This window comes from Cyrtonyx montezumae, unplaced genomic scaffold (assembly GCF_038088225.1).
Source record: "Cyrtonyx montezumae isolate F1298 unplaced genomic scaffold, pur_monq_1.0 scaffold_8, whole genome shotgun sequence".
NCBI lineage: Eukaryota > Metazoa > Chordata > Aves > Galliformes > Odontophoridae > Cyrtonyx > Cyrtonyx montezumae.
In genome coordinates this window covers 69,109,010-69,128,618 of record NW_027072089.1, presented here as the reverse complement: position 1 = coordinate 69,128,618, position 19,609 = coordinate 69,109,010, and the positions used below count along the sequence as shown (strand labels likewise).

Here is a 19,609-nt window from a genome sequence, read left to right as displayed (position 1 = left end):
GTTTGTATTATCAGCAACGGGCAAGGATAAGTTACTCAATGATCAGTTTAAACAAAGTCATGCTATGGACCCATTATTACAGTAAAGAGTTGACCATAGATGTTTGGGTCAAAAATACACATAGCACAGACAATATAGGAAATAAAAAGTATAATTAGTAGGCACTTGATCTCCCCATTATATGAATAAGTGAAATAGCACTCTACAAATCTTTACATCAAATTCTGAAAACATTTCTACTTTTTAAGTAACAAAATACAGAACTCCATTTTAAGGAATTCAGTAGTTTAGATTTAATTTTCCTGCCACTGTTTTGCTTCAGAGCTTAACATGAAAAGCTAGACCAAGAAAAGGTCAAAGACCAGTAGGCTTCTCTAACATACTTAAACTACATAATGACGGCTCTCAAGTCATTGCAATTTTCTTTCCATTTAACTCACATGTGTATTTTGGCCTAAAGCATCTAAAAGCTGCTCTTCATTCTGTATGAACAAACTGTTCTTCAAAAGAAGCAAACAAGTGTTTCTGATTTCTTCAAAGCCAGAAACAAGAATAACTTAACTACCCTACCAAAACGTTTCTGAGTAGCTCTTCCAGAGCTGTATGTACACAGTTCTGGGTTGAGACTTCTAACTAGGCTGACACTCAGATTTCTGGAATAAAGTTCTCATAATCACAGGATTTCTGAAGTTGGAGATCTGCTCTGGAGAACATCTAGTTGAACTCCCTGCTCAAAGTAGAGTCAAATCAGAGTAGGTTGCTTTGGACCACATTCAGTGGGGTTTTGAAATTCTCCAAGGATGGAAACAACACCATCTCTCTGGGAAACATGTTCCACTGTTTAATAATTCCCAGAGTAAACATTTTTTTATTTTTTAATGTTTAAAGAAAATTTCTTGTATTTCAGCTTGTTTTTATTACTTCTGTTATTTGCTACCATGCCAAAAACTCTGGTTCTGCTTCCTCTACTCCCTCCCATCAGATATTTTTAATATATTTTTATATTAATTAATATACATTTATATATAAAACAGCCTTCTGAGCACTCTCTTATCCCAAGAAACCAATCCCAGCACTCTTGCACAACAGATGCTTCAAACTCTTCATCATCTCTGTAGCCCTTTGCTGCACTTGCTTCAGCAAGTCCATGCCCTTCTTATACTGTACAGCCCAGAACTGGACACAAAATTTGACAGTGCTAAAGAAAAAGGATCAATTTCAATAGCAGGCCTACTCTTTCCCTAGTCTTCCTTTCTCTGCTGATACAGTTGCAGAAACCTCTCTTTTTGATCTTCTCATTCCTTACTTGGGGACTTGGACTTTCCTTACTCCATTTCTACATATTTAGTGTCTTTCTATTCCTAGAACGTCACATGATTCTTCCACTATTTCCGGTGTGCACTTCCATTCTTGTCAGAAGCTCCTGTGTGAGCCTCCTGCTGCAGTTCCTTGGCTTTATGCTCAGTGTGATGGCTATAACTCAGTTACAGAAGTGATACTTGAACATTAATCAGCTTTCCTGGAACTCTCTTCTCTTCAGGATTGCATCCTAAAGGTTTCCCCCAAGCATACTGCTGAAACGGACAAATCCACTCCTCCTCAGGTCAGGGTTGTGATCCCGCTTAATGTCTTCCTCTTCTCAAGATCACGAGCTCCATCGCATCATAGTTATTGCAGTGAGAGCAGTCGCTTACCTTTATATCCACAGCCAGTTCTTCCTTGATGTAAGAACTGTTTCCAGCAGACAAACTTCCTCCATCAACTCCTCAATCAACTATATCAGAAACCTCCTGGATTACTTCTGTACTGCAGTGCTCTCCCACCAGGAGGTCTTGAGGTGGACTGAGTCCCCCATGAGGATGAAAAAAGGAAGCATCTTCCAGCATTCTGAAGACTCAGTAAATGCTCCAATGGGTGTAGAAGCAAATACCCTGGTGCAAATACTAGTTGTGTAATCACCTGTTGACCTGCAGGATCTGTCTGCTTCTTCTCGAGTCCTACCTTCTCACCAGTAGGACTGAAGGGAACACCACCCGGGCTCCCCCAAGACTTCGGCCAATGCTCCTAGAACCAAGTAGTGATGTTTGATACTTTTCTGGTCATGTTGGCAGTTATCACAGGCATGCTCACATGGAAGAATAGCAGGATAATAGTCTGAGGGCTGGACAAACCCTGACAGTGCTCCTCCAACACCCCAAATCTAAGGCCCCCAACAAGCAGCAAACATCCACAGAAAAGGAGTCTGATGGCCTCATCTGCGAAACTTTACCTCTCAGAAGGGAGTCTTCCACTGTTATCACTTGCTGCTTCCTTTTGCTGCTCCATAAGTAAGCAATAAGCCATACAGGCTTATACTCACTCAATACAGATGCTTCATTTGACACAGCTCCTGGCTCCTCAACAGTTATGAGGTCAGTGAACCTATTCTACAGCTGTGAATCTTGAGGTGGAGCAGGAACCTTACTCCTCTTGCCAGAAGCCATTATCATCCAACCTTTAACATCATGGAAACCCTTACTTCCCAAACAGGCAGGAGCAGACTCTGCCTGACCCTCCCTTCGGTACAATTAGTAGCTTCATATCTTCAAGCTAGAAAAGATCCGGTCAATCTCTTTCTCATTATCTCTGATGCTTTGCAAGTTTGCTGACCTCCTCCTGCAGCTCCTCTACTTGGCAACACAGCTCCTTAATAACTGCAAGCTTCCTGTGGGCAAGGAAACTACCTCCGGCTGCTCCAGTTCTGGGAAGAGGCCCCTGGCACTCCCTGAAGCCCCAGGCCCACAGAGCTGCACTCTCCTTCTGTCTTCTTCACTATTTGAGCAGTGCTTCCTGAAATTCCAGTACCTAAGAAATGCTGCAGAGCCCCCAAGCACCTGTCAGCAGCAGCAGAAACACAGCCTTGCCCTTGGTCAAGGGCTGAGGAACACAGCATAATGAGCCAAGGAAAACAGAACAATGCATGTAAGAACCACTTGCAACAGCCCCCAGTAAAGGCAACAAATAAACAAGTGACAGAAGAACAAAACCTGAAATTGATAGAAATATGTATTGTTATATTACTGCACACAGATCTGATGAGGAGGTTGTGCCAAAGCCTGTCTATACTCCTACCAGCGAGAGAGGTTGGGGGCACCCAGCACCACATAGAAGCTGTCCCCTCAGGTGAAATCGCTTGCCAGCATCGAGCTCCTGCCAAGGACCTTTTACAAGCCAGCTGGAGGGAGTGCTGCAGTTCCCCCAGGCCTCACAGGACTGACTTCTCTGAGTGGTAACTGGCACAGGTCTCTATAAGTTGTGTGTGCATGAATGCAAGGGAGGGCATAAAACTTTTCTGACAATTCATACCTCATCGTATCACTTAAACTGAGCACAATGGTGCTATGTTGCTTATTTCTCTTTCCTTGTAAGCAGATCAAAACAACTGTAAGAGAACAGAACTCTTATTTCAAACAAATTTTTAAAACAACAGAGACTATGCCAGAATGCCAAATTAATCAAGAAAATGAGTATGTAGCCAGTGGCAAGAAAATGTGTGTTGATATAAAAAGTAAAAAAATAATAATTTAAAAAACAGGCTATATAAGGGTGCCACTCGGGCCACCTACATACCACAATGGAAATTCTGAAATGTTAGTTAGATATGAAGGATAGAGCACTAGTAGCCAAATAAATCAAAACCGAGCTGGGGTTAAAATGTATTCAGCTTCCCGTGACAGTCTGACTTCACAAACATGGAATGCCCACTGCAGTAGCATGAGTATGAATAAACGTACTGACAGCTGAACATTTTCTAAGCCATGCATACCACAGTTCTCTCCTCAAAAAGAACTACAATAATCTCACAGAATCACCAGAGTTGGAAAAGACCTACAAGATCATCCAGTCCAACCGTCCACCAATCAGCAATAGTTCTCACTAAACCATGTTCCTCAACACAATGTCTAAATGTTCCTTGAATACCTCCAGGGTCAGTGACTCCACCACCTCCCTGGGCAGCCTATTCCAGTGCCTGACCACTCTTTTGGAGAAGTATTCCCTAACATGCAGACTGAATCTCCCCTGGCGTAACTTGAAGCAATTCCCTCTAGTCCTAACTAGTCTAGTCTCAACTATTTTTTTTTCCTCACTATCCTATCCCTTATTTCCTGACATATCTACTAAAGGATTAAATTCCAGTATTTTAGAATGCAATGACCCCAAAAAAGCCAGATTTAGGTAAAGAGGTAAAGAATATCAAACACCAAGTACAATTAAACCATGTTTAACTGATTAACAAATTTTGTTCCATATTCTGAAGGGAGAGGCAGCTCCACTGTCATGATAGTAATGACAAATGCCTATTTTGTGCAATGCCTCAGAAGCACTGTTCTAAGCAAGCAGTGCTCACTCCCTTGGTTTCAGGAATGGGCTTCTTATTCATGGCATGGATTTACATCCTGATTTTAGTTAAAGAAAAAACAGCCATTATCTGTTTTTTCTTTAACTAAATGCCTGAGGTAATAATAAATATTTTCCTGGTCATCTCATTTATATCATGTGAATCTGCATGAGGCAACTGCAGCTTCTGAATATGCACCAGCTGTTTAAAAGCTGAAATGCTGAAGTGACAACACACTTGCACTGTGTTACATGTAACGTAACAAAACTAAGAGAACAACTCAACTTACTGCACTGCAGTACATACAGAAAATACATTACTATATATTGCACAATTATTTTCTCACACAATACCCTTTAGCCAGAAGAAGAAAAGAAGCTTTACGACACCCAGAAATTCCTCATGGCAGAATTATTCCCTGCAAAGAGTGTACGTATAAAAACAACAACAATACAGATTGCTCAGCTTAGCAAGGCAACACGATTAGTGTCTTAACACAAGCAGCAGTGTACTGTGTCATTCTTTGGCGTGACCCTGAAAAGGCAGTACACAGGGGAAAAAAGAGGTAACAACCTGTCAGCTTGACTTAACTTTTATTATACTTAATACAAAATACAGCCAGAAGATGCCCTGAAGGCTCTATTCTATTTTCTGATTTTCCCAGACCCATTTACAAAATGTTTGTTTAGCTCTAAAATTCCAAACAGGAGTTTTCTGACACAGATGATTTAGCACTCCATGTTTGGTATGCATAAGCATACTGAATGACACCTTCAAAATATACTGTAGTGAGTCATAAACTAATTGTCTGTGATGAAAATACTTAAGCAGTATTCAAGCAATAGACTTTTCAACTTGTCTGCCACTTCACCAAAGAAGGGACAACTAAAGTAAGGTATAGTATTAATGTATGAAGTAACAGCTGCTTTAATGATCTAAATGATTTAAAACCCCTCTCATATTGTCTCTCTTACAGCAGTAGTAAAGGGGGCTGCAGAACAACCAAAGGTGTCACGTGGTCTCTTCCCCTGAACAAAAATAAAATCAGCATTGTACAAAACACTGTTAAGGAAGGAGTTAACCTATCCTTCAGCTACACAAATTCTCAGAATATTCTCAGTTAACTATTTAACTACTGCTATCAGTACTGTAATGAGTTAAATATAATTTCACTCTACTCAACTTACTTCAATTTTTTTTTCCCTCACTCTCCTACACTTTTCATAGCAGACCTGGAAAAACTTAGTGCAAGGCTTTTTAGTCCAGCACCCTCACTACCAAGTCTTCCTCCCTTGCTTTTCATTTACTTTCACTTTCTCATTGTAAGCACCCATGTGTTCATCGTGCCATTGCAGCTGTGACATTTTCACTTAACATTCCTCATCATGACATTGAGTATGGTGACCTAAACCAAACCTAGTTTTCTAGGAGGACCAACTTAAAAAAAAAAAAAAGGGAATTTCTTTACAAATCTTACATTCAACATCCACGATAGTTATCAAGAGTCAAATAAGGTCTGTTCCCGTGCAGTAACACCACTGTTTTTCACTGTTCATGATCTACTGATGTGAAAATAGTTGTTACTGTATCAACTTCTTTCTACTTGACTGCTTTTTACAATTTTTTATTCACTTCTTCCTTCTTAAATGTTGTACATATAGCTTATTCCATGTTCTTTTTGTTGTTGGGTTTTTTTTTTGGTTTTTTTTTTTAATATTTTAGAGTGCTCCTCAGAAGCTAGAAGTAGTCTGAACTCAGCTTGCCTTTTCAGTCCCTTCTGAGGTCCATGGCCTGCAAGCTTTTGTCCAAGCATTAACTGTTCTAGCACCAGAAAATATACGTTATAGATGTGAACTCAAAACATCCTTCTAGTCTGATCAGTATCCACAATTGCACATTCCTTGAATGGAGAACTACAAAAACATGGTTTGCTTAAATTTAAAATTATTCAGATCTACTAAAAATGTCACTGAATACATAACATCTGTTCTTCTGCTCCATTCCCATTTTGAAAGTTTTACCTTTTCTATTAAGGATGCTAGATTGGTTGGACAAGTGATAGATTTTATTGTTAAAGTTCTATCTGTGTATTTTTACTGAAAGCCCTGACAGAGCAGGGTTATATCTGTTACTTAAAAGAGAACAAATAGGACGGAAGAGCTAGCTTACAATACCATTCTGAACAAAGACCTTTGTGAAAATCTGCACTCCTTGGTGATCTGAGACAGAACGCACAATTCACAACCTATGGATTTGGTCTCATTTCCTGAGGTCTCAGAGAACTCAGGTGAATATGGAATACTGAGCTTGAGTCTATCCCAAATGACAACTCTTATGTATTTACAAAATGCATTCAAAATACAAAAATCATCCATAGTGAAAACTGTCCATAGTACAAAGTAGAAGAAAGAGTCACACTGTCAGCTAAGCCAGTTTTACCTCACCTGACCTTCTTAATGTTTTCCTTTGTACCAGTCCCTGTGGCTGGATTTGAGCAAGCCAAGCCAGGCACGTCATCCTTGCAACTTTTAACTCTGTAATCCCAGTGAGATTCAAGTACTGTGTTCATACTTCTATTTTAGGTTCCCTAAACTCCCACCTATGTTCATCTCTAGCAATTTCTTTTTTAGTGAAATAAATTGATTGCTATCTTGATAAAAATGGTCTAATATATTCCAACAGCTTGTTCTGTGAACAGTATGAATCAACTTAGAAACATGCTTACAACTGACATAGTAACAGGATTTTATGGATTATAGCTAATAAACACAGTTTCTACTGATGGTCCCTATCAGCATGCTGAAACAAGAAGTAATCATAATACACCCTTTAAACAGTAGGCAGTCAACTTCCTCTATGGAAAGCACTTTTTTTGACTAACCTGTTTTCCAATCATTTTGACTCTCACCTACATACTAAGTAAGGGGCATAGTTGAGTTTTAATGAAAGCAAGGCCATTTCATCTTGCAAGAAAAGTAGAAGAAAATATTGAAATAGGTACTACATCCTACTCCTCACACGTATTTCTTAACTGCTTTAGCACCCCTTATATCCCAGAGGACTTGAAGAAAATAGAAGGAAAAAAAAAAGAGGACAGACACAGTATCAGCTCCTCTGACTCTTCCATGCAAGACTGATAGTACAATCATGGCTACTTTATTTTTGCAGTCTAAAAACTAGAGAGATATTTTTTGTATTTACAACTCCTATGAAACGTTATTTGCAAGCTTTTACCTTAAAAGGTCCTAAAAACTTGTTTTGAGAAGTGAAGCACTGGTTTAGTCATCCAAAGAGGAACGTGAAGCTAAAACAGAGTATTGCTTAGTTCACATAAATCTCAGGACATGACAACGGTAGTTTCATCTTTAGAGGAGAAAATCACCAAGATACTGTTCTTCCCCACAGTCAGGGAAGATAGGAGTTACTTGCTCTGTAAAGAAAAGGACTTGCCAATTATTTGTGCTTGATTTCAGTAATGGCAGGCTACATTAAACACATGAACTGTATTTCAGAGAGCATTCCTAGCCACATCAACATATGTGTGTTAATAAATGGTAACAAAGAGCATTTTCACCTTTGATGCACATCACTGCATCTATCCAGATTTTCTCTGGGACAGTTTCACTTCAAGCAGAATCAGACTGTATTAAGCTTAAGACTTCCATACAGTTACTTTTAGTATCTTGAAGGGCAACCACATCAGACTATCACATACTTAATACACAAGATGCTGCTGAAAGGGCAATTCTATTTCCTCCCCCAGTGTATTCTTCACCTTTTTATTTTATCATATTTGGCTTAAACTTTCAACCACTTTGTGCTGCAGTACTGAAAAAACGATTCTAAAAATGGCAGAAAGCCGTTAAAAGGAAAAAGGAAATATTCAGTAAATCCTCTTTGCCCTTGATGTAACAAACTCTTACTGATGACAGGAACTAAGTAGTTTTCACGATAGCTTACAACCAGGTGGTTCATTTCAAACTGGAAGATCAGATTAAATTTTTGGCATCTCACCCAAGCTCAGTAGGAGCAGCTGCAGAACCTGCCCTCCTGTGCCCTTTGGAAAGCCAAGCTACTGCTCAGGGAGGAAGGGAAGATAGGAGGGCCAGCTATTGATGGAGGGTAGCACCTGCTGCGAAGGGACCTTGTGCCCTGTGGCAATCACAGTGTGTTAAGAAAAGCAGCTGCAATATCAATTATCAGGGTTAAGCTGTGAGTAAGTGCAAGAGGTTGTATTTAGCTGCTTGGGCAGCATTTACCCTTTGAACAGACCTCCCCTGCCTGAAGTGAGCCTAAAGAAACTGCTTGGAAAGTAAGACCTATTCGAGTCCAAATAGAGTAACAAGGAAAAGCATTCAAAATCTCCAGGATATCATAGTAGGTAATTGTCATAGCTCCCTCCTCTACGCCACACAACTGAATAAATTTGCATTGCTGTAGATGGGTTAAAAGTTAAATGCCATCTCTAGTGGTAGAACATTCGTGTAAGAAATCATAAATCAACTGAAAAAACCAGCAACTTGGTAAGCGCTTGGTCAGGGAGAAGCTCAACATACTTGGACGAGTTAAAATTGCCTGACATTTTTCCAGTAATAAACAAATGAAAAATAAGACCTGCTGAATTTCAATCAGTTTTCCTCATTTTTTTATGGTACATTCAGTATAGTTGATCCCCCTACCATACAAGTACAGTTTTTGTCATTTAACCAACTAGAATTCCAAAAATGTAATGCTGATCAAATCAAAACAAGAAACTCCTAATTTTCCCATTCTTTGGGAAAGGACCATTTCATAGAAGCTACACTACAGAAAAGCTTTGAAAAAGCACAACTCTTTATGTTTGTTTGTTTTTCCCCTCTTAGTTTTTGAGTTATTTGCCCCAGATTTAAGCTGTTCCTCACATACTTCAAGAAATCATTAAGCAAAGTGAAAAAAACTCTTGTGTAACTAACAATACAGCCAAAACAGAGTGCAGCATAAAAAGTCTAAGACTGGAAGGGATTATGGTACATCCACTGCTCAAGTGTTTCCTGGCAGGGAGGTTGAAAATAAAACAAAAAGGCAAAGGAGGAGAAAAAAGCTTCTGAGTTTGAAGGGTCAACAGTAAATAATAGTCAGACAGACTGAATAACTTTAACCTTTAGAGTACAAGACCAAGAACAGCATGGAAAGCTAACCAAAATTAAAAAGTTCCAAAAGTTATCTCATGTCAATTACACCTATGGTCCTTCTCTGAGTTTCTGCACTTCATGTGCAGAGCAACAAGCATTTGTTACTTCACGCAGGACTGATTCTCTGTGCCCACTGAGGGGACCTGTGCCTTCCAGACCTAAAGGTCAAAATTACTTCCATCTATGATGTTAAACTTTATAACTTCATTACAACATTTGCTTTATTCTTTTCAAAATTTCATTGGTTTTATTTTTTTCAACTTTCACAAACACACTTGAGTCGCAGAAGAAAACGTACTCCTCCACTCCCATCTGGCAATACCAGACACAAGAATTGCCTTACTATCCCTTTTATAATTTTAGAAAGACAAATTGGTGTAGTGTACTTTGCCATGCTTTCTTTCCACACTTACTAGTCCTGTCCTGCAAACGCCCTCTTACCAGAGTTCATTATTTCAGCCCTATTTTAATTCAATTCCCATCCTTAAACTGCCAGAGATGTTAACTTCTAGCAAGCATGGTAATGTTCTTCTTCCAGTCTCTGAAAGCAAGGAACTGGATTTAGGCCAAGACTCCCCAAGTTAGTTATAAACCTCCATCCCTCCTTGTGAAAAAGAACCAAAGTATGCTTGAAAACTTGGTCCCCATTTCCAAACAGGGCATTCATGAAACTGATATTAAACAGCTTTCACACACTGCCAATTACAAATTTAATTATTAATTGTAGCCTACTGGTGACTCTTCTCAAGACCATAGTTGACAAGAAAAACATTCGTTTTAGCTCCTGTCCACTGTATCAGAAATGAGAAGTGTATGTTCAAAAAAAAAAAAAAAAAGGAAAACTACTACACTGGGGTCGACTATTGATCACTTCTCAGAGCTTGCTGCATCTAAGATGCAATCTTTTCAGAAGATACTGAGATATTTTTCTTTTGTTAGTGGTGGTGGTTTTTGTTTGTTTATAAATCATATCGCATACAATTCCCAGAGATGCAACACACTCAAGCACATATCCCAGGTTCTCTAAGTTTGGATTCACATATTTCAGAAATTCCAGGTTAGCACTGAATATTGCCAATAGTCCAAAGAATTTAATTGCTTGATCACAGTACTTCTGTACTTAGCTATCCGTTATCTTCTTCTTGTATCACATGACTTCACCACTCAAATTAAGCTTTGTACTAGTTGTAACAGAAGCGATGATTTGTTTGTATGATTTCTGAGTTCTGCCTCAAAGAGCAAATAGATGTGTCAGTGCTGTGAAGTGAGGACTGTTCTTACCATACAGTTCATGGCAAAGTGATTGTGCTGTGTCTGAAGTTCCATAGCGTGGGGATGACTGGTTCCTATCTCCGTGTAGCTGTTCAGAAACAGACCTTTGTTGTGTGTGATCCAGTCAAACATCTACAAGAAAATATTACAGAAAAAAAAGATCACTCATTTGTTATGGAACAAATTAAATTATATGCAAATAATGTGAGAACTCAGTGAAAAAAGACAACAGAAAGAATCTAAGGCCATTAAAATTAATACTATTTCTCCTGTAAGTTGATGTATGTTTTATCCAAATGAGTTCTGAAATCTGACTTCTTGGACCAACAGCAGAGGCTGTTGAACCTTTCATTAGCAGGAAGTCACTGTAAACAAACACACTTGGAAGACAGCCCTATGTTACCAAGCTTATACAGGTCTTTAGTGTCAGCATTTCATTATGTCAGCAGTTCAGTAATTTAGAATGAAAATGTCATCTCATGGAATTTGATTATAAATTTGTTCTTGCTGATCAGGTCCTTTAGCAAGATTGATATTTTTAGCTTGTAACTTTATGACAGATTGGAGAATAAAATATGTACTGCACAGCAAATAAAAAAAAAAAGAGCTATGTTACAGATTACCTTTCTTCCAGAAAAAAACTACTGAGAAACCTGAAATATGTCTATTTTAAAAGCATTTTAATATTCAAACAAAATTAAGGAAAGATCTTATCTAGCAATGGCCATCACTAGAAGTTCATAGTTACGTTAACAGTGGCACTGAAAGTTTTCACAGATCAAGCAGCATAGCAAAAGGTGAGGTTTAACACACACAGGTCTTGAAATCCTTGCTATATTTCAGCTCGTAAGACCTCTCTACAACTCTCTGGCTTAGATGAAAAAGATTGTTCTGAAAGAAATGGTGGCAATGAGTAGTTAAGTACTCACGTAAACACCCGTTAAATTATTCAGAACAGTATGAAGAGTAATATTATCAGCTACCAAAGTCTAGAAGTATACTGAGACATGAGTCTGAACAAAGAAGTGGGCTAGGATACCACAGAAATAATCTTTTGAATTTTACTCTACTGGTGAAGTATCAAGCACTCCAGCTGTCGTCAACTTCCTACTGAGGTGCCTAACATTCCCCTCTATTTCAAAAGATGGATGCATGAATCTAATGTAGAATTATTCTTGGAATCAGGAACCTAGAAAACACAGATATTAGCTTTTGCAATCACATGGAAGGACAGATATCAACTCCCCCAGCTCAAGGATATGACAAGCAGTTTCTTAAAGCCCAATTTAGGTATGCAACTTCTAGATGAGTAAATGAAGAACATTTTTTCCAAAACCACTTGAGCATCATCAAAACATATTTTGTTCATGCCATAAATAAATCACTGAACAGTTGCTAAAAAGCATTTGGGGCCTGAAAGAACAGCATTGGCTTATTCTTTTCTAACTTTGTGCCTCTGCATTCACTTGGTGGGATTTTTCTCAACTCCTTACACATGCCCCTACTATTTTCAGCTACATCCATTCAGTAAACACTTGTTTTACACAGTACAGAAGTTTCTGTTTTAAACACAATAGAAAACATTTGAAGTCTTGTTATGGAAGTCCCTGAGCAGAAACTCCCTAATCAGGGAACAGGAAAGCACAGGGGAAGAAAACAGAGGAAGAGCAAGGCAGGAGAAGTATTCTATCTGCTTGCTCTGTGTTTACTCTTCCCCAGGCAACTGCTAATGACCACAACTGGAGAGAAGAATACTAGCTTAACAGACCTTTGGTCTCACCCAGCTCAGACATTCCACTGTCAAATATTTTAAGGAATCTGACAAAGACCATACTCACCGCTTGACTGCATAGTCTGTTATTTCTTCTCCCAGAGAAAACCTCCCTTTCTTTCCTCAAAGCTATTTGTTCCACAGCAGCAAGTTAACAAGTGATCACAAAACCATTCCATAAGAAGACAGATCTTATTTGAGCACATCTAATGGTGCACTGCCTGCTATAGTGGTTCTTCAAATTCCATGACAATTGAGGGCTTCACTACGCAATAGGACTGGTTGACTCAAAACACTCTGAAATCAGTCAGTCCTCTGTTAATTACATACACACCGTCAAAAAAGATAAATCATTTTTCAGCCTGGCATCTTAAATCTGGAATCAATGAAGCAGATTCCCACATCAGCCTCTTCAGACTTTGTTGACTACCTGTCACTCAGGTCCCAAGGGTCACTCAAAAAGAGACTGGCACAATCTTTAATCATCTGTATTTATAAAGTATGAAGCATTCACCTTTATTTGATACCTGCAAAAGCATCTGGCTGGAGAAAAAGTGTACCAAAGCAAAAGTTTTAAAGTAACCACCGCTTAAATTTTTCTTTAGTGAAAGTTACCTGTGCTCTTCACAGCTCAGAACTCCTACTCCATCCCCTCTACCTTAAGAGACTAAGAATGACTATCAATAAAAAAATGCCATTTTATTTCTCATTAAAGGACTAGTGAATAACTCTAAATACAAAAGTTATCTGTAATTATCCCTGTTGCTCCTTTTGAGTCAGTCAATCACTGCTCCTTTCAATGACAGTGCCCGCTTACCTTCCCCTCCCTCTTACCTTTTCAGCATCCTGCTCAAACAGCCTGAGCTGAAAACATTGGTCCAATTTCAATTTCCGCACATGCCACATCTGATGCAGATGCTGCCGTGTTGAGTGCAGCCTGTCCAGCATGGTGGATACTTTGGGTAAAAGGTTCTGTAAGTCTGCATTCCCTGACCCAGAGTTCTTCTTGGGAAAGCTATCGCTGCTCTGTATTCGCTGGAGCAACTTTTGTCCTTCCACATCAAGGTCCTCAATAGGGGCCTTAATGACTTTCTTTTTTAATTGCGAATGTTCCTCTATCATATTGCGAGCACCTTCCAGGTCCTGAGGCATTTCCTTTTTTGACAATATATCTTGCAGTTCCTCCAGTCTGGACAGCATATGGGTTGCATTGCTAATATAGTCCTCAAAGGCAACTCTGATTTCTATCCACTCCTCATGGTTGTACTCCAAACAGCCATCAAATTCTGGGGTTAGCTGAGAAGGATCAACTACTTTGGTAAGGCCTTCCAGAGACACCATATTTGTCTAAAAGGAAATAAAAGACAAAAATTTAAAAATGCTGTTACTGAAACAAATTCGAATTTCACTCCGTTTTTTAGTTCTGTTTACACGTTGATCATTTTGCTCATGAAGTCTGTGTCCTTTTTAAAGATTTCTTCTCCAATGTCAATTCTGATCAGCCTCCTGACTTGCCGGTATTTCCCCCCCGTGAGAGAAATGGTGTTTCTTTATCTCACCACACTGAAGAAATCACATGTCTAGCTACTATTCTGATTAATGTTTGACTTGCATATTGTAAAGCAGCAGCAGGATAATGGCAAGATTTATGTTCTTGACTGCTTTCCTCTATATCAAACGTTCAAGATAGAACAATTACCATAATGCAGAAAATATAGATGAAATCTAATGCTTTACCTTTGGGGATAAAACCCAAACTCCATCTTCCTCATGCTCAGAGAAAGTATATATGATGGCGTGCACATCTAGTTTAAATATATAAAATAAACTACATTCCCTCTAGAACAACTGGCCTCATCTACCTTTTCTCTTATCCAGAACATTATTTATCTGAGAATGCTCAAGACGTCAATCAGTAGTGAGTACACTTAAACCATGAAATAATTATGAATTCATATACTATAGGGGAAATTACCTCAAACTCAAACTTAGAGCTGCCAAAGTTAGTCCTCTGTTTCTGCCAGAAATTGTCTGGCTTGATTATCAGTGCAACATGAATACAACACGGGAAGGATTCCTGTAAAATCTTCAGCAGAGGCTTTATAGAGTCCCATTTTGACCCACGCATATCTACAATGACGGTGAATCCTCTTTTACATACTTCCTCACTGCAGAAGAAAGGAGAAGAGGTTATCAAGCGTTACAAATTCAAACACAGACGGCACTTCTACAGCAACACACTCCCTAATTAAAGCGTGCTAACCTAATGAACAATCCCTAGGGCCTCGCTGTTGACTATCTCATGCATACAGCAACTCTCAGCAAGGTAGTGCAAAACTTCTCTGGAAGCCTGTTTTCACTCCACTGCCAAACTCCTGCTGGGAGATATTCTAAACTTACTGCTTATTTGATAATCTGCCTTTATGTCCTCTTTCATTTTCCTTGTCTGTATACGCATGATTCTTCTGGTCTTGCATTTCTTTCACCCAGCACATACACTGAAGTCACCATTTAAAGAAGCACCAATATGGAATTCATTTACAAATGACTCTGTAGAACACATACTTCACTGATAATAACATCCATGTTTTTCTAATCACTGAAGGGAACTTTTAAAAGACAGAAGTTGGTAAGCTGTTCTTACCTCCTACCACTTCTGCAATGTTTGGTAAACTGTTTTAGATATCCCATATTATCTGAGAGTTAAAAAGTGTTGAGTCTGCAGACAAAAACCCTTACTGACAATCACTTCTGTAACAAGATCAATTTCTGGATAGATAATGGATAAAAAAGTATTTCATGGTTATGAAGAAAACCATATCAACCGGTTTCTACCAAATTTGAGCAAATGAGCTCAACTTCTGCTGTCCAAAAGTTGCCAGGAAATTTGAGTATGAGATCTGCCAACTCTTCTGGGAATAGCGAATTTCATTTCTTTTCATCTTTTGTGCATTTCATACTGCTGATCAACAGCAGCAATCACCACCAATACCAGAAATCTTGATTTTATTCCAGGAGAACATACTACAGGAATAGGCTAATGTGAAAAGAGAAGGTATTTCAAAATCGAGTCATAACCAACAGACTATCAAAAGGGACCAAGTGTCCACTGTGTGAGTACATGAGTCACTTGCAGGGATGTGACTAACGTAAGGGCAATTCTGGAATTTGTGTGGTGAGACTTTTAAGAGTGTTCAGGAAGTAAGAACACTTCATTGGCATCCTTTACACAGTTTCATTGGTCATACTATGAGACAGATGAGTTATGACTGACTCTGGAGAGCTGAAGTGCTTCTAAAAGGAGTAGGAATCCAATTTCCTTAGAAGAGGAGTTGTTTTAATGATGGCTTAAAAAAAAAAAAACAGCTTAATAAGGAGTTTATCAAGATAATTGTTGACTCTCCCAGCTACCCAAAAATAGCAATGGTAACAGAAGAATACATGTAGATAATAACCTCAATTTTTTTCTGATCACAGTGAATATATATTTTTTAAAAGCACCACAAAATTAAAAGGACAGAAACAAATATTGTTTTGAAGATAAGACACACCTACTACTGAAAGGCTTCACATTATTTGATGAGTGCAGCTGAGCCCATCTCTTCCCTACCTCACAAGCCACACAAAATTTGTGAGGAAAAGTACTTGCCACTGATTCACGAGGCACGCACCTGGTCATCCATAAGGCTGCGCAAAGCAGCCCCTCATCACGTGATGCAGATGTGCCCCCCAGTCTCAATCACATAGCCCTTGTCATTTGACAAAAGATGAATTTATTTTGGCTAGGGATCACAAAACTTTTTTCTGGAGGTTTTGGTCAGAGAAGATAATCTGTTTGGTAAACCTGAACTACATTAATACTTTGTCCACTCAATGGAGATGACCTAAATTTAGCAACATTTTAAAATCAGATAAATTGTTAAATTAATGTAAATTTAAGGTGGAATATTACCTTAGGTGTTTTGATCTGTTGCCAAAAACTTTCAGATATGTACAGTAACTGTACTGCAGTAATTAAGTGTCAGATGAACTGTGTGGGGCTATTTGCACCAATTAGGACTTCTCAGTTATAGAGTTGTAAGACCAGTCCCAAACACATGACTTGCATGAGAATGAATCAAGCTTTTAATAAAGCCGTTTTCTTTATCAAACCTTTGCCATGCTTTCAGAGATACAAAATCCTTAAACAAGCTTCTATTTTAAGAGTCTATCAATAAACCAGCATTTACCTTGGAATACAAGCTAGGTATGAAATTAGTCTCCTAAGGTCTTCTTGCCGTATTCTGTCATGATTACTACGTGCTGGAAATGTTAGAATGGGGCCTCCACGCTTATCTCTGCCACCTGAAAAATAAAACATGTTAAAAAAAAACCAAAAAGAACATAGCGTAACATCATTCTGGTTTGCAAAACTAGCCTTCAAAATGCTTTTAGAAAATCTAATTCCTACACTACTGAGCACATATCCACTTCAAAAATATTTCAATTGCCAACATGGTCATTTAGAGACTGGCTTTAGATTCCATGTTGTGAATATCAGTGAGCACACTGTCCCAGTTCCTACAGTGAGGAAGTATCTGTCAAAAAATATGATTAAAAAAACAACAACAAAACTGAAACAAAGAAGAGCTATGGCATTACATGTACATATTACAAGAGCAACCGGGTTTGAATTGATGGGCAGTCTAATATCTCCAGCAATGGTGCTTTATTATATATTTAACTTTTCAATCAGCAGTTATATGGATTAAGTTTAATTGTAGAGTTACACTACTTTATCAGCAAGCATTTAGAATATAATGTTAATTTAATTAACTAGTATCAAGTTTAGGTATCAAATACACTAGATGAGTATATGAGTACTATTAAAGGATCTTGTTTGTATTTTTACCATTCTGATGTGCAGATTCTGAATGGCTATTTTATAGTTTTTCATTTTGTTAGCAATGAAAACAAGGAAATTCTGAATCTGCCCAATACAAAAGGCCAGAAAATCTGACTTTGACTGTACACATCTACTGCAGTCAGAATGAAAATGCAATTTTATATCAAATGCCTTGCCTGTGAAAACACAATGTTACTATGACTCAGTGTTACATTTAAGTCAGTAGCCCCTCTCTATGACACTCTCACAAACCGAATTTCATGTATACGGTCTCAACCACAGATGTGCATGGGCTATCTTCTCCTGCCCCACAGAAACATAGAGAAACACCATGCTGTGTCCCAAGTGATTTCTCATTTAGTAAGCTCCTCATTGTAAAAGCAGGTTGTTAATGGAGTCTTAAAGAACTCCTTAAAAAGGCAGGCCAAGAGCAAAAGAACAGAACCAGTCACTCGGACATCCACTGCTATTCCAGTGCAGCTTTGTGCATGACTGCTGCAGACCTGAAGCCCAGGCCTCCAGAGCGCCTGCACTGGGCACATTCCCCACGAGTCACTAACTGAAACTCAGAAAAGTCGCTTCAGATTTCTGCCAAGCTACAATGCCAGAAACCTAAACAAAAGGAAATTCATCTTCTTGTTTTCTATGACCCTCTTAAATGGGATAAGAGAGCAAAAACAACTGAACTCTTCTACTGGAGAGAGGTAAGTTTGGCCTTAATGGGATTTTGTTTCAGAGAATTCTGAGGATTTCTGCAGAGCAAGAGATGGGATGAAGATAGGCCAGAAGCCATAGCAGAAAGGAAGTACAAAGGATCAGACCAGCAGTCCAACAGCCCAAGTCTCTGCTCAGCTCCACAATGGCCAGTGGACCTCAAAGCTACTGATCTTAACCAAATCACTGCTGCAGCTACATATCTCAACTATGTATCTAAAAAATTTAGGTTTCAACTAGAAACTATTACTGATCTGACTTTCAAGTACTTGGTTGCTCAAGTTGGAAATTCAGAAACAGAAGCCAACAGTGAAGAGGTTACAGTGAATCGTCTTAACATTCTACAAGTATTTTAAATGAATTCCTAGTTGTATACAGATGTCTCAGACTGCCGTTCAAGCCTTTCCTATAGATCAACTACTTTATCATGTTATTTTCCAACACGAAAGAGGAAAGAAATACATAGTCTTTTCAGGTTATTTTGGATGCTATCTGACTTGGCTCCCAGCTCCACATACACCACAAAGGAAAATCATTTTTAAATAATAGTGCATAAACTCCTGATAAATCACATCCTGAAATTTTCATATGTAGGAGACAGAATTAGTCACACAGATTTCAGGTCTAGACAGCTAATGAAGAAATGAGTACAGACTTGATTTTTGGCAAAATTAGTTTCACTATTTAGTGGTAAACCAGATACTAATGTTCTCAACTTTTAAGCAAAAAAAGTTCCCAGGGCCTTATAATATAACTTTTTTTTTTCTTCTGCTAAAGCTTTTATCAGCTTCATGCCTGGAAAGCCAAACTTAGGCCTTTTCCAATAAATTACTCTAATTTCCTTTCTTCCTGATGCTCCTGTGTCATACACAAACTGGAATGCTAAAAGTAACAATGCATTATGCACCAGGTGGGAATTTCCTGACTCACAATAGCCTTTGTTCAAGTTAACTCTCTTTTAGTCTTGGTTTTACAAAAACACCTTAAGCTACTGCTTTCATCAGTCAGACTTCCATTTCTACCCCTTTTCTTTTATACAAAACCTCCATGGTACTGAGATATTCTCTTTGTTTATGCAAAGATATGTCATATGAGTAGCTGATCAACTCACATGAGTCAGCTAACATGAATCACTTCTGTCCAGTTTACATCACTAACAGCAGTCTTGTCAATGGTCTCCAAATGGCACCACAATCAATCAGGCTGAGAAATGCAGTTTTTTTCGTTTTTTTTTTTTTCTGAAAATGCTTTTTCACTTAGTCTCAAAATACTTAGGCAAAGTTAAGTATAAAGTATTTACGGAGAGAGAGGTGTCCATCTCATTGCTCTGGCCACTGATGGCAGAAGGAATAGCACAAAGCTGCAATGGGGAGGCTCATGACTGGATTTGAGGAAAAATTTATTTTCAGTGAGCACAG

At 38.5% G+C, this 19,609-nt stretch overlaps 1 protein-coding gene across 3 annotated transcripts in view; it reads right to left on the bottom strand.

The window, feature by feature from the left end:
* The window catches only part of TRIO (trio Rho guanine nucleotide exchange factor), a 230,644-nt gene that overhangs the window by 146,949 nt on the left and 64,086 nt on the right, over window positions 1-19,609 (bottom strand). For all 3 annotated transcript variants that reach the window (XM_065752445.1, XM_065752448.1, XM_065752446.1), the window contains exons 3-6: window positions 16,822-16,936; window positions 14,568-14,760; window positions 13,427-13,939; window positions 10,831-10,953 (exon numbers count right to left, since the gene is read on the bottom strand). In XM_065752445.1, the coding sequence (XP_065608517.1) occupies window positions 10,831-10,953; window positions 13,427-13,939; window positions 14,568-14,760; window positions 16,822-16,936 (944 nt within the window). The remainder of the gene's footprint in view (window positions 1-10,830; window positions 10,954-13,426; window positions 13,940-14,567; window positions 14,761-16,821; window positions 16,937-19,609) is intronic.